Consider the following 21,969-nt stretch of genomic DNA (forward strand, 5'->3'; position numbering starts at 1 on the left):
AGTGCCGATTGAGGCAATATGGGTATTATTTGAAAGGTAATTGGAAGTAGAATTCGAAATTTATATAAACATTTGGGGTCAAATCCGAGGGGGCCTCCCCATCCCAAAAACCACCCCCAAACAGACATATAAGTCGAACGGAACAATTTGGGATTCAAACGAAAGGTACTTGAGAGTATAATACGAAACCTTTGTAAAAATTTTGAGTCTATTCCCAAGCGGGTCGCCCCACCTCAAAATTATGGCCCAAATGGACATGTACTCCGAACTTGCCTTTGATACTTGCTTGTATGATTTTGTTTTTGTTAAGAAAATTAATTTTTAAATAGACCATATCAAACCATACATTTTCTTTATCCAACCTCCACGCATTGCTGATCTAATTTTCTCCTTTTATACCTATTACCGTAGGATAGGGGGTATATTCATTTAGTCATACCGTTTGCAACACATCGCAATTTCCGACCTTACAAAGTATATATATTTCGGATCGTCGTAAAATTCTAAGGCGATTTAACGATGTCCGTGTATCTGTCCGTCCGTCTGCCGTAATCACTATACAGCTTTCAAAAATTGAGATATTGAGCTGAAATTTGGCACCGATACGTCTTTTTGCTAGTTTTGCACGCTAGTTAAGTTCTTGAACGGGCCAAATCGGACCATATTCGGATGTAGCTGCTATATAGACCAATCTGCCGATAAAGGGTCTAATGCCCATAAATGCTTTATTTTTTATACGATTTCGCTGAAATTTGAAACAGAGAGTAGTTTAAGGCCTCCCTACATCTGACCCAAAATGGTTCAGATCGGACTATATTTAGATATAGCTGCCATATAGACCGATCTCCCGATAAAGGGTCTGAAGCCCATAAAAGCTTAATGTATCACCCGATTCCGCTGAAATTTGAAACAGTGGGTTATTTTAAGCCTCCCGACATGTGACTGAAATATGGTTCAGGTAGGACTATATTTAGATATAGCTGCCATATAAACCGATCTCCAAATAAAGGATTTAAAGTCCATAAAAGCTTTATTCATATGGTTCAGATCCTTTCTCCCGATTAAGGTTCTGAAGCCCATAAAAGCTGTATTTTTTAACCGATCTCGCTGAAATTTAAAACAACGATGAGTAGTTTTAGGCTTCCCAACATTGGACCCAAATATGATTCAGATCGGACTATATTTAGATATAGCTGTCATATAGACCGATCTCTAGATTAAGGTCTAAAGCACATAAAAGCTTTGTTTATTACCCGATTTGGCTGAAATTTGAAACAGTGAGTTGTTTGAAGCCACCCGTCTGACCGATCTGACCCAAATATGGTTCAGAATGAACTATATTAAGATATAGCTGCCATTATTTTTTAACCGATTTCGCTGAAATTGAAACGGTGAGTAGTTTTAGGCCTCTCAACATAGGACCCAAATGTGGCTTAGATCGGACTAAATTTAGATATAGCTGCCTTATAGACCGATCTCCAGATAAAGGGCCCGAAGCTCCGGATTGTGACGAAAGGGGGTTTACATATATACCCGAGGTGGTGGGTATCCAAAGTTCGACCCGGCCGAACTTAATGCCTTTTTACTTGTTTTTTAAGTATACCCCACACCACTACTGTGGTACACTAATTTACTAATTCAAGTTATTATACCCTATAACTTGAATTAGTAAATTAGTTTGTAACACCCAAAGGGAAGAGAGATAGGCCCATTGATAAGTATACCGATCGACTCAGAATCACTTTCTGATTCGATTTAGCTATAGCTCCCATATATTTGTTCGTCCGATTTGCAGTAATACTGCAATAAAATTGTTGTTAACCCATTTTCTCGAAATTTGGCAGAAAGGATTTTCTTATGACTCCCGACATTCCAGGTGAGTTTCATAGAAATCGGTTCAGATTTGGATATAGCTCCCATATATATGTTCGTCCGATTTGCAGTAATAATGCAATGAAACGGTCATTTGTTACCCGATTCTCTCGAAATTTGGCAGAAGCGATTTTCTAATGACTCTCGGCATTACTGGTGAATTTCATGGAAATCGGTTCAGTATTTGTTATAGCTCCCTTATATATGTTCGTCAGATTTTGAGTAATTTGCAATAATATTATCATTTGTCAACCGTAGTTATTACAGTTGAACATATTCTTGCTCGCCGTCCATCAAAAATGGTTCAGAATTGGATATAGCTCCCACATTGTACTTAAAGGGTAGGTGTAGGGTATTATAAAGAAGGCACCGCCCGACTTTTGCCCTTCCTTACTGGTTTTCCATTCATCTTTGAATAATTCCTGCCATAAATAATTTTTTAGTTCTTTTAAGTTATCCTCGTTTATGCAAAATTTCATGGGGCTTCGAGCATGGGTTCTTGTCGTTGTCAACACATCGAATAATAAACATCCATATTTTGTTCTTTTCTTCTTATTCCTGTTTCTTTTAGACGACATCACCGTGGCCATATGCCCTGGTATTGGCAATACATCAGAGAGCGTTTACATACGCACATTCGTTCATTATGCACAATGCCATGGTTACCGCTGTGCGGTGCTTAATCACATTGGGGCCTTGGGCAGTGTACAGGTGACTTCCAGCCGGATATTTACCTATGGTAAGTGGAAGAGCACATGAAAGATTTGTTTGTGTTAAAGGCTCACGCCCACATACGCCACGCTTTCACATGGAGCAGATTAAAATATAACTGTATTTATTTCATTTCAAGGACACACCGATGATTTTGCCATGATGATTGAAAATCTATCACAAAAATATTCAAATTCATACATAGTGGCTTGCGGTTTCAGCTTGGGTGGCAATTTGGTAACCAAATATTTGGGAGAAAAGCACAGGATAAAACCCTCAAATGTCATTGGTGGCATCTCCATATGTCAAGGCTACAATGCAGTTGAGTATGTATCAATGCTATAAATAAATATCTATTATTGTAATTCAATTGTTGCCGTTTTCCCCCATATCCTTGGTTCTTATTCTACAGAGGCACCAAATGGCTGTTGAACTGGCAAAACTTCCGTCGTTTCTATTTGTATGTAATGACTGAGAATATGAAGAACATCATATTGAAACACCGTCACATTCTATTGTCCGAGGAATGTCGCCAGCGTCATAATTTGAATGAACGCGACATAATTGCTGCAGCCACACTACCCGAGCTAGACGAAGCCTATACACGACGCATTTTTAATTTCCCCTCAACTCAGGAATTATACAAATGGAGCTCATCGATAAACTATTTCGACAATATAGAGAAGCCAATGATTTTCATCAATGCCAAAGATGATCCTTTAGTACCTGAAGATTTATTGTCGCCCATTAAAGATTTTGCTGGTAAGTAAAAAAAAAAAAGTTTAATTGTGTTAAGTTTGACTGGGCCATCTCTTATGGGCGGTAGACGAAGATATCTCACAGATTTTTTTATATTTTTGGATAAGAGTAGCTACTTGTATGTGCTCAAGAAGTCGAACCGAGTGATCGGTTTTTACGGAATCGAATCACGTTAATGGGACCATATTTGGTATAGATGTGGGATGTCCTTGCAGAAATACTTGTAAAAAATATCAAGCAAATCGGAAAGAATTGATTCTGATAGAGATTCAATGAGTAACATCAAGAGATCGTTGTTTATGGGAACTATATCAGAATATGGACCAGTTGGCATCCTACTTGGGATTGAGAATATAACTTTTTGTGTTAAAAGCTTAATCGGAGGAGAATTGTGCCTCAAAACGTCATATCAGGATATCTGTTTATATGAGAGCTATACCTATACATCGACCGATTTGGTTCATTTACAATCCAAACCGACCTACATAAATAACACAATGCAAAATTTCCCATGAACATTCCCTTAAGAACAGGGGCAAACTTCTCACATATCAATGAGTGCCCTCCGATTCAAGTTAAAGCTCAATAATAATGGACCTCCTTTTTATAGCCGAATCCGGATGGCGTGCGCAGTGTGACACCTCTTTTGAGGAGAAGTTTTTACATGGCATAGTACCTCACTAATGTCGCCAGCGCTGAAAATTGTATGATGGTCTCGCCAAGATTTTTAAACCCAGGCGTTCAGCTTCATAGGCGGACATGCTAACCTCTGCGCTACGGTGGCCTCCCTTCCTTGAATAACGTATTTGTGCAAAAATTTTAAGCGCCCACTGTCCACCGTTTCAATTCTCGCCAGGTTGTCAGTCTTAAGTCGGCTATAGCTCCGCCTTTATTGTGGTCCGTTGGTTTAGTGTCAACAATCTGAACAGCTCTCGAAGATTCTAACTCAGCCATTAAGCGTCATATGAGGATGTACTAACCTGCGGAACTTAATGGGCTCCAGTTCAGCTTACTGTCGAGAATCGCCTATGGCATTTTGCCAATCCCCATTTTTGTTATTACAGTCTCGGTAGTCTGAACTCGTGCATTTTCCTCCTTCGCGAATTTAAACCAACTTAGGTTTGGATAAAGGAAAAGCGCGTTGGCAACCACAGACCCCTGATCTACTGTGTTCGCCGCATTTTGTTGATATCAGAACTTCCCCCGCATATCAACCCAAGATCAGCCGATTTCTTTGACTATTCTCGCGCACAAGCCTCCGTACTACCTCATTCGGCAGATCTGTTCCCTCGTAGGGCAGGTTAACAGATGAAATGAGTAAGGGGTGAAGTTCCTCCTCTGCAATCCCACCGTCGTCAGATCGCCACTGATTGTCACCCGTAGACAGAGTAAAGATGGTGTACATCGCATTGCTCAACTCAGAGACACTATTTCTCACGATGTAAGTTCCTGTATTGGAGCAATGTCTACCGAGGGGTTATAGAGTGCAAGAAGAAGGTCCTTGGAGGCAACAACGGAATCGGACCTTAACTCTCGTCAATAGATGCATTCTGAATCAGACCACCGCTCTCTGCACAGGGTTTTGTGGAGAGAAATTGTGCAGAGCCCGACGTTCTGCTTCGCCAGCAATGTCAGCAGTTCCGACTCAATGCCTTCAATCGGAATCCATGCTGCAGCTACTTTTCGAGCAGCCAATTCAGTTGTGGATACAACCTTGAGCCTCGTCCCTGGCTAGGGGGACTCGATGCTCTCAATTATCCAGCACAAGAAATCCTTGAATTTTTCGCTGTAATCCTTAAATCGATTACATTTCCAATGGTTCCCATCAAACATTATAACGTTGCTGCTCCACCTGTCTGAAAGGATCAGCTTGACCTGCCAGGTTCAACTGCTTCCAGTGGGCTGGGCTGACCATATCGTCTGCTTCCGCACTATTCTTATTGGCCAACCTCTGGCCCGTAGAAACTGCCCGTTCCGCCTCAGCCTGTCGACTGACCGGTACCGTTCGTGTTTCTCTTTCACAGCATCCGAGGCAGTCCCTGGCCTGCTGCCAGACTCCCTCTCACTTAACCTAGCCATCACAGGTATTACTTCGACTGCTCCAGCGCCACCGGCCGTAGCATAGGCGCCTCCTGCCAACCGTCCTTTGGGCCCCATTTCGGACTAGCCACCACAAACTGCTTTCTTCTATCCCATCAGTGGTCGGGGAGTTACAAACTTATTGCCAGTTCTTTTCGACTGTGCTATGGGTGATGGAACAGCCACCCCGATCGTCCATAATAAGGCAGTAAGCCCAGTAAGCTCGAATTCTTTTCAACGCTTTGATACGTCCTTTCATGTATAAGAAGAGTTCTACACTTGTGATTCATACGCCCCTTCTCCCTCTGTGCAATGTCGATCTCGCTCTTGCCCACGTATCTCCTTAGATAAGAGCTATCTCGGCTGTGGTTGTAGCAGTGTGCTGTATACTGAGGCGGCAGTCCTTGCCAATAAAGGACTCCAATCTGTGGCAATCCGGTGCTAACAACCGGCTGCCATGGGATTGCAGGTCGGTTGCTTTCTAAGCCTTCGGCTTCTGCTTACTTGACGGGGTATTCTCATTTGACGCATCGAGATGAAGCGCACCCTGGCTGGTTAGTCCCAAGCCTCCAATATCAGATTGCTGGGTAGCTTCCCGGTAAGTTTCCGACCCCATCCGACAGTTGTTTTATGCTTCCTTTGATGCTTAGGTCATGTCTCCTCCAAGGAAACGGCTGGAATTTCTGTGGTATCCGGAAAAGATTAATTAAGTCGGCCATCAAACCTGCAGAAAATGTTGTTGTTGTAGCCACATTTTCAGCCACATCCTCGTCAAACCCTTGTAGGTGAGCAAGCTCGTTCCGGTCCAAAGGATCGATCGCCGCGGGAACATGACGGTCATTGGTAATTTAAAGGCGCCAATAACCCGCTTTGTCATGCCGTCCGGCCTCTCACTGAGACTCTCCGCTCGATACCGCTGATTGTCCGCTGTTGCAGCCACTCCGTATGGAGCATTCCACTATCCGTAACCTGTGGACCCGCCCGGTGGCCCGCAGCTAAGCTTCTCGTGACAGCAATGAACACCACACAGATCGGACCTCAATGTTCCAGCCGGTGTGGTGCTCACAGCTATCCCGCGCCGAGGAGTAGTTTGACGAGGTATTCTCACTCGACGCATCGAGATCAAGCGCACCCTTCCTGACTCAGACTTCAGATTGCTGGGTAGCCTCCTAGTCAGTTTCCGACCCCACCCAAGATTTGTTTGACGCTTTGGTCCTGTCCCCTCCAAGGAAATGGCTGGAGTCACTGTGGTCTCCAGATCACCGTCAGACAAGATTAGGTCGACCATCTAACCTGCAGATAAACTCTCCTGATCGAGTTCAATATAAGACCCATCATTTGCCATCTAGCTCGCTGTATTGCGCGGCTAGCTCCCTATTCAGCGTCAGTATCACGGGTGATCTCTTCTCTTGCGTCTCACTAATTGTGAGATCAAATGAAGTCGGATTCATATAATATAACGGACGAACCGTGGACTGGGTAGAATGTAAACCATCAAAATTATTCTTAGCGGACCTACAGAGACCACCTAGGTGGTCTTACAACAAAATGTGTCTTCCTCCCGATCAATCGATCAACTTCGGTGTTGTTGGTGTTCCTATTGTCTTCATTGAGTTTTGGTCCTAGAGTATAGGGGAAAGGATAGAGGGGGTTGTTTGCATTTACTCATTTATTTTATTTTCTAAATTTTGTATTTGAAGCATATGTAACTTAAAATTTCAGTACATTTGGGGTTCAAATTTGAATTTCAGTACATAACAATGGTGGGTTTTCTTTTTACAATAATAATAATGATTATTTTTAATATTTCTGCATTATCTTAATTCATGTTTTTTTTTTATGGGAAATTCTAATAATTTTCATTTGCGATAACCTTAACATTGATGTACCCATTTTGTATACGGTGTGCGGTGTGCAGTCGTGGCCGAGCGGTTAAGGCGTCTGACTAGAAATCAGATTCCCTCTGGGAGCGTAGGTTCGAATCCTACCGACTGCGTGCTAAAGTATTATGTATACAATTTTTTGTAAATTTTTTCTGTAATTTTTTTTTAAACATTTTTTTGCAATTTTTTGTTTTAATTTTTTTTTGTTATTATTTTTTTAAATTTTTTTAGTAGAGAAGGAACTAAGTTTGTTTAAAAACTAAAAAATAATTTTTATAGAAGCAAATTTTGTGAATCACGCTACATTCTTTCAAAATACAGCTATTAAGCTTGAACTTGCTTTGCTTGTTCGGTCTTCTGAATGATGTCTTCAAATACATCGATAAGACTGGATGGTTCCGACGGGGGCCACGATAACATCGAAGTGGTTAGTTATGTATGGACGATTTTTCACTCACGCTCACGAGAAAAAATGTTACGCACGATTTTTGTATGTCGACTCACGTTCACGCACGCTCACAAGACAAAAATTTTACTTACGCACGACCTTTGAGGCACTCACGACTCACGTAAAAATCACGCCTGAAAAATCATGGTTAAACAAATATTTTTCCATGAATCGAATAATAATTATTTCCCCATGGATCTCAAACCATACAGCATTTGAACGTACGAATATTAATGTATGAAAAAAATTTATCAGCCCTACATAACCGCTTATTTGCTCTGTTCGTTTTTATGCATCTGTAGACAGATTCGTAAGTTTAAATACGGTATGATTAGAGAGGGAAAATTTTTGTTTTTCGTTTTTTTTTGTGCGTGTGCGTGTGCGTCTCTTGAGTCGTGAATCGTGAGTATCTCGTGAGTCGTGATTTTCTCGTGAGACGTGATTGGTGTTGTGAGCATGATTTCACTCACGCACGAAGAATTTTAATTCAATCACGGTCACGCACGATCACTTGATTGGATTTGGATATCACTCACCAATCACGTGACTCGTGCGTGATACACACGTGACACAACAACGCACGTGGACAACTCTAATGGATGCGCAGTGTTACTGGTTGACACACACAGAGTGTACACTTGGGATGCATATATACATACATATGTGTGCGTATCAGATAAGACGTTTGCTCCCTACCCCGTTCTCTATCATTCTCTCGTCATTATACCCACCACCGAAGAATGGGGTATATTCATTTTGCCATTCCGTTTACCACACATCGTCGCATTTATTGTCCGATTTCATGAAAGTTATGTTAGGCACCTCGACATCCATGTTTTATTGTGCCCAGATCGGTTAAGATTTGGACATAGCTGCTATATAGGCAGATCTCTCGGTTTAAGGTCTTGGGCCGATAGTAGGCGCATTTATTGCCCGATTTCGTAAGTTTTATTAAAAATGCATTTACTTTCTTTTAAAAAATCCGCAACTACTTTTTGGGCAACCCAATATATATATATTCTTGATCGCCTGTACATTTTAAGTCGATCAAATCATGTCCGTCCGTCTGTTGCAAATGGGCCATATCGGTTCAGATTTAGATATAGCTCCGATATAAACCGATCTCCTGATTTGACACATTTAGATCCTAGAAGCTGCAATTGTTATCCGATTGCGCTGAAATTTTGCATGTAGTACTCCGTTACGGCTTCCTAGTACGGTTGAAATCGGTCTAAAACCTTATGTAGCTACCATATAAACTCCCCTCGGTGTACAATACACTTCTACAACAACAACCATATAAACCGATTTCTCGATTATCTTCGTTCGGTTCCTAGAAGCTTTCATTTTTGGCTGGTTTGGCACAAATTTGGTACGTAGAGAAAATTATACCTTTCAACTTATTTTATTTTGTGTCAATTTTACGCAGAATCCATGGTGATGGATTCCATAGATTCGGCCCGGCCAAACTTAGCAGGTTTTTTTACTTGTTACCTTTGCACCTATACTTCTAAATCTCAAACGGGCCTTCGAATGACCTCACGTTAATGGTGGGCTTTTCATTCAACCCAAACTTAAACCACACTGTTTGTGTGGTTGTTGAATTTAGGGATAAGCAGTCCATACCTTGTAGAATGAATCAGAAAAAATGGAGTATGAGCATAGTTTAGATTAGGTTAAAGGGTACACATCTAGCTACCTCGATCGCAAGCAGCTTTATTAGTAGACACTTGGTCCACTCGTTTCGCCCTAGAAGAGAAGTATGCAGATAGAGTTCCAACACAGTACTATACAAAACCATAGAATGAAGAGGGAAAGTAAACTAACACACTCATGTGTGTTAGCCGCTTTCCCAGCTACTGGATTGACCCGATGGAGTCTTTCATCGGCAGGATCTGCCCCCCTCAGCGTAAAACACACTGCTAAAACAACAAATCTATTGAATCTTGAAAACATCATTTATTCACAAATTAGCATATGGTACTTATTTGAATAAAATTAGAAATCAAATCCTAAATCTGTTTACATATTTGTGAATTCAAAGCGCCGTTGTAATAGTTTACAGAACTTTCTTAGATATAAAGCTATGGTAGCTGATAACGATTCAGGTATTGCCGACATCTTTGCAGACTTTTTTAGCACTACTTACTCAGATTACTATTATGATTTATGTGGAACATATCCATACACTTTCAACAATTCAAAACAAAGTATTTGAAAATTTAAGGTCACTGAAGATCACTTTTAATCCTGGTCCAGGTGGAATTCCATCGAACATTTTAAAGCATTGCGCTCTTGAACTTTCATATCCCCTTTGTATACTTTTCAACACTTAATTAAAGCTTGGATAACTGCCGGAATTGTGTCAGCAATCTTATATAAGACCGTTATTTAAAGCCGGAAATCGCAATGAGGTTTCTAATTATAGGGGCATTTCAATTTTGAATGCTATTCCGAAGCTATTAGCGAAAATTTTGACTGACACCATTTCACACCAAGTCTCTTCCACATTGTCTCCCTACTAACATGGGTTCCGGAAATCGAAATCGACAATAACAACTATTTTAGAATTTAGTTGTTTGGTCACTATCTATACCGATTTTAGTAAAGCATTTCATAAAGTCAACCACAAACTTCTGTTAAGAAAAACAGACCTTATTGGTTTCAGTCCGTCTTTAATAAAGTAGGTCGGATCATATGTGACTGGACGTACTCAAAGAGTTAAATTTGGTACTGCAGTTTCCACATCAATTGTTGTCTCTTCAGGTGTTCTACAGGGTAGTCATCTAGTCCTGTGCTGTTTTGTTTGTTCATAAACGATCTCGCTTTTACTTTAAAGCACTCGAATATTTTGATGTATGCAGATGATATACGATAGATTCTGATGAACAGTGTTATCTTCAGTATGAGCTTGATACTCTTCACGAATGGTGCAATCAAAACTTTATGGATCTTAATATTTCCAAATGCAAACACATCATTTTCAAGAATAATATCTCTTAAAACTAGATACTTTTTGGGTTCCAATCAACTTTAAGTAATCTATAGCTTTAAATACCTTGCATTGCTTCTAGATCAACGCTTAAACTTCCGTCAACACATCTTAATGGTTGTAAATAAAGAACGTGGTGCAATTAGCTTAATGGAACCCTGGAGTAAAGAACTTAATGATTTCTCTGTGACGAAAAACTTATATACTTCGCTAGTCAGAACTAATCTTGAGTACGGTTCAGTGGTATGGGATCCGTACTACAATATTCATTATTATTTGATAAAATCGGTTCAAAAACAATTTCTATTATTTTGTCTTCGTCGAAATGAGCGGGACGGAAGTTCTTTACCTCCGTATGAGTATCGATTAAATCTTATAAAGCTTCCTACATTAAAAAGTCATAGAACCATGCTAAACATCACGTTTTTGACTATCATGGTCAAATAGATTCTTGCTTTCTTTTGAGTCGAATTTTCTAAAACGTTCCTATCAGACCTACCATATATTTTGATCTTTTCAAAATTTCTTATAATAGAACTAATTATGCCAATAAAGATCTTTTTCGGCACCTATGTTATCAATTTAATCAACTGATAGATATAATAGATCTATCTGAGAATCGAGAAAATTTAAAAAGGAAAATTATATTATATTTAAATTCTTAGGGGTAATACATTTGTAAATATTGGGTTTCCCAAAAAGTAATTGCGGATTTTTTAAAAGAAAGTAAATGCATTTTTAATAAAACTTAGAATGAACTTTAATCAAATATATATTGGGTTGCCCAAAAAGTAATTGCGGATTTTTTAAAAGAAAGTAAATGCATTTTTAGAATGCAACTTAGAATGAACGGTTGATTTTGGTATATTTAACTTTTCTCCTATCTCACGCTCAGTTACATGACGATCCAATTCGATTAATGCTTTGATTTGGTCATCATCAACTTCATTTGGCCTACCTGAACGTGGCTAATCTTTAAGTGAAAAATCTCCAGAACGGAATTTTCGAAACCAATTTTGACACTGTCTTCCTTTTAAGGCTTAATCACCATACACATCTCGTAACTTTTTAGCAACCTGCTCCGCGTTTTTTCCTTTACGGAAATAATAAAGTAAAATATGACGAAAATGCTTCTTTGTGGGCTCTATATTAAAATTGACGCCAAACAAACAAATGTAAACAAAATTTCGCGCACTTTTTTTCTAAAGCAAGCTAAGAGTAACAGCTGATAACTGACAGAAGAAAGAATGCAATTACAGAGTCACAAGCCATTGAAAAAATTTGTCAACGCCAACTATTTGAAAAATCCGCAATTACTTTTTGGGCAACCCAATAATTGCCATTTTGTTCGATAACCTTTTGCCATCTTTCTGGCAAATTTAGTATTCCACGCTCATAGAACTTCTGGCCTTTATCTACAAAAAACTGAACCAAGTGCGATTTAATAGCCTCGGTGTGCGGTCTAGCATTGTCCTTTACGATTGACCAATTCTGGTCGCTTCTCCTTGATGGCTGTATTCAATTTGTCCAATTGTTGACAGTAAACATCCGAATTAATCGTTTGGTTCCTTGGAAGTAGCTCAAAATATACCACACCCTTCCAATCCCAACAAACAGACAGCATAACCTTCTTTTGGTGGATATCAGCCTTTGAAGTGGTTTGAGCTGGTTCACCATGCTTGGACCATGATCGTTTTCGACTAAGGTTGTTGTAAACAATCCATTTTTCATCTTCAGTTCTGATTCGTTTTAAAAACGGATCGAATTCATTGCGTTTAAGGTGCATATCACAAGCGTTGATTCGGTTTGTTAAATGAATTTCTTTCGATACATGTGGTACCCATATTAAAATTGACGCCAAACAAACAAATGTAAACAAAATTTCGCGCACTTTTTTTCTAAAGCAAGCTAAAAGTAACAGCTGATAACTGACAGAAGAAAGAATGCAATTACAGAGTCACAAGCCGTTGAAAAAATTTGTCAACGCCGACTATATTACTACTATATTACCGACAATTACTTTGTGGGCAACCCAATATATTGTTATTAGTCTGCAAGGGTATTTATTATCTATAGACTTGAATAAAAAAAGGAGATAAATATTCTATTATATTAATTTTTTACTCTTTTCAGCATCCCGTGAAAAAACTTGCTACATCGAATTAGCTCATGGCGGCCATTTGGGTTTCTACGAAGGTGGTCTCATCTATCCCAACCCAGTGACATGGTTGGATCGCACATTAATAGCAATGGTGGGATCACTCGTTATGATTCACATTGATCCCACAAAGCAAGCGATGATCTCAACAATATAAATGAACTTAATAAAAAAAAAAAACAACAAAATTCCCATTGACTTCTCCATTTGTTCCACACCCTAACTACACCCCTCAAAAGAATGTAGCTTTATGTAATTTTTCAAAAAAAAAAAAGAAGAAAAATAATAATATAAAGGTAACAAAAAACGATGATTTGAGAGGTGAAAGAAAGATTGAAACCAAACATTCGTAATAGTATTTAGGCTATTTTTTACCAAGAGAAAATTAAAAAAAAAAAAATTAAATTAAAACAAAACAAAAAACCACAAATCAAACCATTTTTATAATGCAAGCAAACAAACATTGTGCTATAGCAACAAAAGTATTGTATTTAACATAAAGAAAAGAAATTTATTCAAATCTATTGGAAGGACCACAAAGTCCAACAATCAAAAAATTAACAAAAGAAGAGCATATTTTTATTGAGAAACCAAAGCAAACTTTTAATAATGATGATGATGATGATGACTTGTGCAACAAATCATTTACAATAGCATAAACAAAAAGTTATATACATATTTATTATTATTACTAAAAAGAAGTCTGTATTTTGCTATATATAAAAACGATCAAAAACAATAATTTAAATAATTTTTTTGAAATATTTACAAAACTTAGAAGTGAACAAAAATTAGAGACACAAACAGAATCCTTATTTTATAGTATATAGCCGCCACACAAAATAATGAATGATTGCCTATTTGTAGCATACATATATTGATAACTTTATTGTAAGGTATAATAAGTTTAACTGCATAGCAGCAGATCTTGTTTTTATTTTTTGTTTTTTTTCGTAATATTTATATTACAAATGTGTATTTAAAATCCTATGAGAGCGATAATGCGATTTAAAATTCTTAAAATTCCTTTAAACTATCAACTATTTCAAAATTAAACTTGAAAACATTCCATTGGCAATTTAAATTTATAAAATTGTTAAATTAATTATTTGAAATGTATTATCTGAAATCCAAATTGCTCTATAGAATGTTATATATCTTTCCTTCTGTGTTCTCACAACTTCAAAAGTATTTAATTTAGAAAAAAAAAAACAATAAATTATTTTAAGTCTTAAACTAAATTATTTCAACCAATTTGATTTTCTAAATTAAATGAGGCTTTCAAGTCACAGCTGCTCAGATTCTAATATTAATATAGCGCTTGTGTGCAAGAGACATTGGAGTTCTGTCTATGACAATACCCGGCTTTGGTACGGGAACATTAGCCAACTCATGTATATTGAATGGGATAGGTGAATAGAACAGAAATCCTGACATACGCTTTACGATGTTTTTTGTCGTTAGATCACATAACAAGCTGAATACTGTCTAAGGTATATGCCCGCAAGGGTACGGAACGGACTGAAAACCGTCCGTACTCTTCCCTTCAGCTCCACATTATCAAAAAATTGGATTTTCTTCTTCAAATCGAAAATATGGTATTTTGTTTACATTGCGTTGTTTTTCGGTAATAATCCCTTATTCAATTTAAGTCTGTTCTGGCAGTATTGTAATGACAGGTTTTCTCTCGTGTGCTAGGGCATGACTGGCGGGGGTAGGGTACCTCACAGATTTAGTATAACAATCTGTTTATTGAAGTTGGGAAAACAGAACTATGTAAGGAATAAAAATGGGTAAGAAGGTTGCCTGTGAAGTTCAGCGCGAATACTGTAGGTGCGGGGCGCAGACGTGATCTGGTATGGCACTTCGTCCTCCGGGGCGGCGAGGAGCGCCTTCCACGGGGTTTCTCAATGAGCTGATCTCTGGGAGACGTGACCTGGTGCGGTACTTCGTCTGGTCGGGCGGCGTTGAAAGCTTCTGGCTCGGCGGTTCATCAAGGAACTGATAACTGGCAGACGTGGCCTGATGCAGCACTTCGTCTTGTTGAGGAGGCTATGTTGACGAGACGGTAGACGTGGTAGCTGGCAGACGAGGCCTGATGTAGCACTTCGTTTGGTTGAGCAGGCTTTGTTGGCGAGACGGTAGGCAAGGGTGTATCATACGAGGCGTAGGGGTCAAGGGTCGGTGTAGTCAGAAACGGGAAATTGATCGCGTCTATGTTCAGGCAAAGGGTTGGTATTCTATTCTGCTATCGGAATAGTCGCGGAAATCTTTAATTGTTCCGCGAGTGGAATTTGACAGTTATGTTTTATTTTCATACCAAAAGACTTTTTTTATCTGCACCTATGGTTTTATTTTTTTTCTCAAATAAATTAAATAATAAAGAGAAGAAACGAACCATTGAAACCAATAAAACAAAAATGATGCCGACAACGATGCCAAACGTTACCACTAAAATTTCTTTTAGCCATTTTCCTCAGTATACAGAGAGTACTACTTTTTCGCCTATGTTCCTTCAGCGTTTCGACGACGGTTTTTATATGGAGTTTGACAGCATTCCACCTGAAAAGATGAACAGAATACTCAGCTTAAGTCTAAAGACTCGTCTAGTGTCACGCAAATGATATGAGTGATTGGTTCGTTGCTTATGGGCACGTCGCCTCGTTATAATGCATGAACGTTCTTGGCACGAAGTAAGCGGGGTCACGGCAGCGGAAGAATCAAGTTTATGCCGGTACGGTATCGGAAGAATACAATTTATCCATGTGAAGCACCGGGAGAATCGAGTTTAGGGTCGAACGTTGGTGAAATGACCGGACTACGTTGCCCACTAGTACACCACCACGTAAGAAGACCCGAGAACACGAGAAGAAACAGGGTTGGGCAGGCATACGGGTACGTCACCACGCCAAAAGACTTGGGAACACAAGAATAATTGATGTTATGTTGCTGAAGGGTCCGTCACCACGTTAGAAGACACGGGAAGAACCGGTGCTAAGGTGCTTTACCACGCAATAAGACTCAAAAACAGAGATAATCAATTGTATGTTGCTCACGGATAATTCACCACGTGTTAGGATGCTTACGGGTACATCACCACGTAAGAAGACTCGGAAACACGGGAAGAATTGGGTTTAAGTTGCCTAGGTGTACGTCACCACGTAAGGAGACTCTCACGGCAAGGGAAGTTTCGAGTTTACGTTGCTTACGGGTACGTCACCACGTAAGAAGACTCGGAAACACGGGAAGATTTCAGTTTACGTTGCTTACGAGTACGTCACCACGTAAGTGTATGGTGGCTACGGGTACGTCGCTGCGGAGACACGATAAAACCGATGATATGTTGCTCACGGGTCCGTCATCACGTGAGAAGACACAAGAAGAATAACGTTTATGGTGCTTAAGGGCACATCAACAGGTAAGAAGACTCACACAGCACTGGAGTGAAGAAAACACGTTGTCTACAGGTACGTTATCACGTCGAAGACAGGCACGCCGAGAAAAGATTTCGAATTTACGGTTCTAACTGGTAAACAAGTACGTCACCACGTAAGAAGATAAGCACGGTACTGGGAGAATAAACACGGCATCAAAAGGGCACTGTTGCTAAAGCTAACACTCGTCTGTCTTGTTGCTCAGGGGTATCGTAGATATGGGGATTGAATGTGCATTAAAAGAAGGTAGGTTCAACGGTGTGGGCGGAAACGAGCGTCGCGACTTCCAGACCTCACACGCTTTGAACTTTGAACGCATTTATACTCTACGCCGTTGCATCCAGGTCCATTTTGTCCCTGCCTAGTACTTGTTCGGCGTATTTCATCACCGCCTGCTAGTTCTTCTTGTCTTTCTGCATCTTCCGACTTGGTGGATTTGGATTGAAACGCCGACTATGGATTGCAACCCAATTTCAGTAGTTCACATGCCAAGACGCATGTGAAAATTTTGCCCCAATTCCTTAATGTAATGTTCATAGACAAATTTGCGTTTTGAAGTGGCAATCCTCGTCAAGCTCCTGTAGGTGAGCAAGCCGGTTCCGGTCCAAATGACCGATCGCCGCGGGAACATTAGTTATTTAAAGGCGCCAATAACTCACCATGTCATACCGGGCATCACAGGCACTCAGTATTTGTGCAATAGCTGGTGCCGTACGGCCTCCCACTGAGACTCTTCGCTCGATACCGCTGCTTGTCCGCGACTGCCGTTGCAGCTACTCCGTATGGAGAATTCCACTATCCGCAACCTGTGAACGCACCCGGTAGCTCGCAGCTAAGCTTCTCGTGACAGCAATGAACACTACACAAATTGAAGCTCGGTTTCAGCCTGTGTGGTGCTCACAGCTATCCCGTGGCGGGATACACATACAGGTTCTCTCCTGTAGCACTGAACCTCTCGTTCTAAATCGTGAAGATCCACCTCGAAGCTTCTGGGTGGTGAATAAATATCCACAAGATGAATATTAGGATGGTCCATGCGATAACAGCGCAGAAGTTATTGCTCAGACAGCATATAGTTATGCCTTCGCACGAGTAGAGCCTCTCTCTCCTGTTGAAGGTGTTGCAAGTGAGAACTGAGCCAACAGCCCCTTGCAGAGCGGTATTTTTACAGATCTGAATACTATTCCAAGTGAGTCGCATAGCTTTGTACGTGGTCAACAAGGTTTCTTTGTTGTAGTTGTAGCCACATTTGCATGTGAAGGTGGCGATCCTTGTTTAGCTCCTGCAGGTAAGCAAGCGCTTTCCGGTCCAAAGGATCGATGGTGGCCATTAATCATTTAAAGGCGCCAATAACTGGCCTTCCCATATCAAGCATCACAGCACTCAGTATTTATGCAAGTGCCGGTGCCGCTCGGCCTCTCTGCTCGATACCGCGGATTGTCCGCGACTGCAGTTGCATCTTCTCTGTATGGAGCATTCCACTATTCGTAACCTGTGGATGCGCTCTGTAGCTCGCATCTAAGCTTCTCGTGAGAACGATGAACACCACACAGATCGGACCTCAAAGTCTCAGCCTGTGTTACGTTCCCATACAACCGTCCACATATGATAAGATCTCCATGCCGTCTGGAGGGGTGGAATGGAGGATACTAAATTTCCCATGAACATTCCGTTAAGGAAGGGGATATTTCTCTCATATCAATTAGTACAGTGCGTTTAAAGTTTTAAGCTCAATGATAAGGACCTCCTTTATGCCGAGTCCGAACGGCGTGCCACATAGCGACACCACTTGGTAGAGAAGTTTTAACATGATAGGATACCTCACAAATGTAGCCAGCCTTTGTAAGGGGATAACCAAATTTGCCCATGAACATTCCATTAGGGAACTGGGGCAAACTTCTCACAAATCAATGAGTGTTATCCCATTCAATTTTAAGCTCAATGATAATTGGCCAAACATGTTGATGTTTGGCCAATTAAAATTTTCCAACGGGGCTGGAGAGAAATAGTTTCTCAATCGTCTTGGCTACTGGTGAGAGAAGGCTCGACTCGGGCCCTTTTCTGGCTTCAGTAGCGACATCACTTTGCCCATCTTCCAGACATCGGGTACTATAAGAGTGTTGAAAGACAGGTTGGGAACGGTTATAAGGTACTACACTCCAAGTAGATGCAGATTACTTAGCATCAGTGAAGGGTTTCTGTCGCGCCCAACGCCTTGGATGACTTGGCTCTACGGATGACATTCGTAACTTCATCCAAGGAAATTGTCATGACTGTACTTCGGCTCGGACGAAAGGCTCTCCTCCTAGTGACTGAGGTCCTGTTATCCCTTTGTCCGGTGTTCGAGAGTGACTTAACAGTAGACCACAGCTTGCCTAAATCGGTACCTAAATTACTTTGCTATCGATCAATTTGGTTTCTCTTGATAAGGGACCTCCTTTTTATAACCGCGTCCAAACGGCGTCCCGCAGAGCGACACCTCTTTGGGGAAAAATTTTACATGGCCTTGTACCTCAAAAATGTCGCCAGCATTAGGAGAGGATAACCACCGCTGAACATTTTTTTCTGATGTTCTCGCCAGGATTCGAACTCGAGCGTTCAGTGTCATAGGCGGATATGTTATCCTCTGTGCTACGGTGCTTTATCGGATATTATTACACCTCAAAACCAAATTGCATAAGTCTCTCTGTTCCCAGTTGTAAGTCATTGTACAGGTCAGGTATAGGCAAATGCAGTTAATTCTGATCTTACTTTACTTTAAGTTGCTATGACAGAACATTTATTCCACTAGCCGAATGTAGAATAGCGTTCCAAGCGCCTCGATTTTCGGTGCTCATTCTAAAATCTCTAACACCAAGTTTCGAAGTGTCTCCCACCACCTTCCACCGGGCTTTTGGTCTTCCCGCTTTGCGTGTACCACCGTGTTTGCCTTCAAAATACTTCTTTGCTGAAGCATATTTTGATGCGTGTAACTATGCTATCGTCTTTATACACCTCGTTGATCATACGTCGCCTATATTCTCCATAAACGCAAACTGGTCCATATATTTTACGAAGAACGTAAAACTCTCTTAAAGCACTGCCTCATTTGCTTTCACAAGTACCCATGCTTCAGAACCATATAACAAAACGGGTTCAGTATCTGTGTCTTGTAAAATGTAATCTTCATCCGTCGAGAGGTGGCCATGTTTCGAAACTGCCTACTTAGTCCAACGTAGCATCTGTTTGGCAGTATTATTCTTCGCTTTATCTCAAAACTGGTGTCATTCGTTTCGGTTACGGCGGTGCCGAGATAGATAAAGTTACTGACTATTTCAAAGTTGTGTTTTCCCAGCTTTCTCCATTTTCTTTATCTGCTCGGTTGTACAAGGCGTTTTGGGAGTTGAAACCATCCATCTCATCTTATCTCCATTGACTGTTCATTCTGATCAGGGTAACTTTTTGGTCTCACCACCGAAGGATGGGTTTTTGTCATTCCGTTTGCAACACATCGAAATATCCATTTCTGATCCTATAAAGTATATATATTCTTGATCAGCGTAAAAAATCTAAGACGATCTAGCCATGTCTGTCGGTCTGTCCGTCTGTCTGTTGAAATCACGCTACAGTCTTGCTGAAACTTTCACTTTTTTTGTCCATAAGCAGGTTAAGTTCGAAGATGGGCTAAACCGGACTATATCTTGTTATAGCCCCCATAAAGACCGATTCGCCGATTTAGGGTCTTAGGCCCATAAAACTCACATTTATTATCCGATTTTGCTGAAATTTGGGACAGTGAGTAGTGTTAGGCCAGTCGACGTCCATCTTCAATTTAGCCGACATCGATCCAGATTTCGATATAGCTGCCATATAAACAGATCTCTCGATTTAAGGTTTTGGGCCCATTAAAGGCACATTTATTGTCGGATTTCGCCGAAATTTGGGACATTTGGCTCAGATCGTTCCAGATTAGGATATAGCTGCCATATAGACCGATCACTCGATTTAATGTCTTGGACCCATAAAATGCGCGTTTATTGTCCAATGTCGCCAACATTTGTGGCAGTGAGTTGTGTTAGGCCCTTCAACATACTTCTTCAATTTGGCTCAGATCGGTCCACATTAGGATATAACTGCCATATGGACCTATCTCTTGATTTAATGTCTTGGACCCAAAAAAGGCGCATTTATTGTACGATTTCCCCGAAATTTGGGACAGTGAGTTACGTTATGTTCTTCGACAACGTTCTGTTATTTGGCCCAGATCGGTCCTGATTTGAATATAGCTGCCATATAGACCGATCTCTCGATTTAATGCCTTGGGCCCAAAAAAGGCGCATTTATTGTCCGATTTCGCCAAAATTTGGGACAGTGAGTTGTGTTAGGCCCTTCAACATTCTTATTGAACTTGGCTTAGATCGGTCCCGATTTGAATATAGCTGCCATATAGACCGATCTCTCGATATAAGGTTTTAAGCCAATAAAAGGCGCATTTATTGTCCGATTTCGCCGAAATTTGGGACAGTGAATTGCGTTAGGTTCTTCGTCAGCCGTCTTCAATTTGGCCCAGATCGGTTCAGATTTGGATATAGCTGTCATATAAACCGATCTCTCGATTTAAACTTGCGGGCCCTATTAAAGGCACATTTATAATCCAATTTCGCTGAAATTTGACAAAGTGACTTATGTTAAGTTTTTCGATATCCGTGTCGTATATGGTTCAGATCGGTTTATATTTGGATATGGTTACCAAAAAACCAAAATTGTACTTGACAGACCTTGATAGACCATTCCGTGTCGAATTTGGTCCAAATCGGACCATATTTCGATAAAGCTGTTATGAGGTCATAAATTAAGCATTTTTCACCAGATTTTGACGAAAGGTGGTTTATATATATACCCGAGGTGGTGGAATGCGTACTTTATTTGCCTGTAGAAGAGAGCGAGAGAGTGCACTGAAAGCGAGAAAAATTTTGAGAGCTTTCAAATTCCTGCTGTAGGTTTATTCCTATTTGCAATTTGCAGCATCGAAGCAGCAAAAGGAATTATTGGGTTGCCCAAAAAGTAATTGCGGATTTTTTAAAAGAAAGTAAATGCATTTTTAATAAATCTTAGAATGAACTTTAATCAAATATACTTTTTTTACACTTTTTTTCTAAAGCAAGCTAAAAGTAACTGATAACTGACAGAAGAAAGAATTCAATTACAGAGTCACAAGCTGTGAAAAAATTTGTCAACGCCGACTATATGAAAAATCCGCAATTACTTTTTGGGCAACCCAATACAAGCTGTTTTACACTCCTGCAAACTGGTTATAGCAAGTTTTTGGGCACAAATTTTTACTGGAAAAGTACGCGAACAGACCTCAAACAGGTCTTTGTGGCTATTTGTGTGTATTTCGAAACGGGTAGAAATTTGTTAGGATTCTTAGCAAAATATTCTGGGAATTCAATTTCAACGAATTAAATCAGTTTGAGGCTTGATATATCTATTATTTCATTTCTAACATATAATTTTAAGTTTCCAAAATGAAAATGTTTAAATATTTTATTTACTCTGCTTTAAAATAAAGATGTCAATATGTACACATGTATATATAAATAATGTATTGTATTCATTTATAACAGTTTTAAGAAAAAAAAAAAACATTTTGT

The 21,969-nt window shown here is 40.0% G+C and overlaps 1 protein-coding gene and 1 non-coding gene across 9 annotated transcripts in view; both read left to right on the top strand.

The window, feature by feature from the left end:
* LOC106090882 (abhydrolase domain-containing protein 2) overlaps window positions 1–21,969 on the top strand; it is an 83,749-nt gene extending 61,780 nt beyond the window's left edge. For all 8 annotated transcript variants that reach the window (XM_059364471.1, XM_059364478.1, XM_059364470.1 and 5 more), the window contains exons 4-7: window positions 2,444–2,611; window positions 2,723–2,909; window positions 2,996–3,345; window positions 12,878–21,969. In XM_059364471.1, coding sequence (XP_059220454.1) covers window positions 2,444–2,611; window positions 2,723–2,909; window positions 2,996–3,345; window positions 12,878–13,059 — 887 coding nt within the window. In that variant the 3' untranslated portion in view covers window positions 13,060–21,969. The remainder of the gene's footprint in view (window positions 1–2,443; window positions 2,612–2,722; window positions 2,910–2,995; window positions 3,346–12,877) is intronic.
* On the top strand, window positions 7,336–7,417 carry Trnas-aga (transfer RNA serine (anticodon AGA)). Its single transcript has one exon. It is a non-coding gene; the product is annotated as a tRNA-Ser (tRNA).

This window comes from Stomoxys calcitrans, chromosome 3, assembly GCF_963082655.1.
Source record: "Stomoxys calcitrans chromosome 3, idStoCalc2.1, whole genome shotgun sequence".
In the NCBI taxonomy this organism is placed as follows: Eukaryota; Metazoa; Arthropoda; class Insecta; order Diptera; family Muscidae; genus Stomoxys; species Stomoxys calcitrans.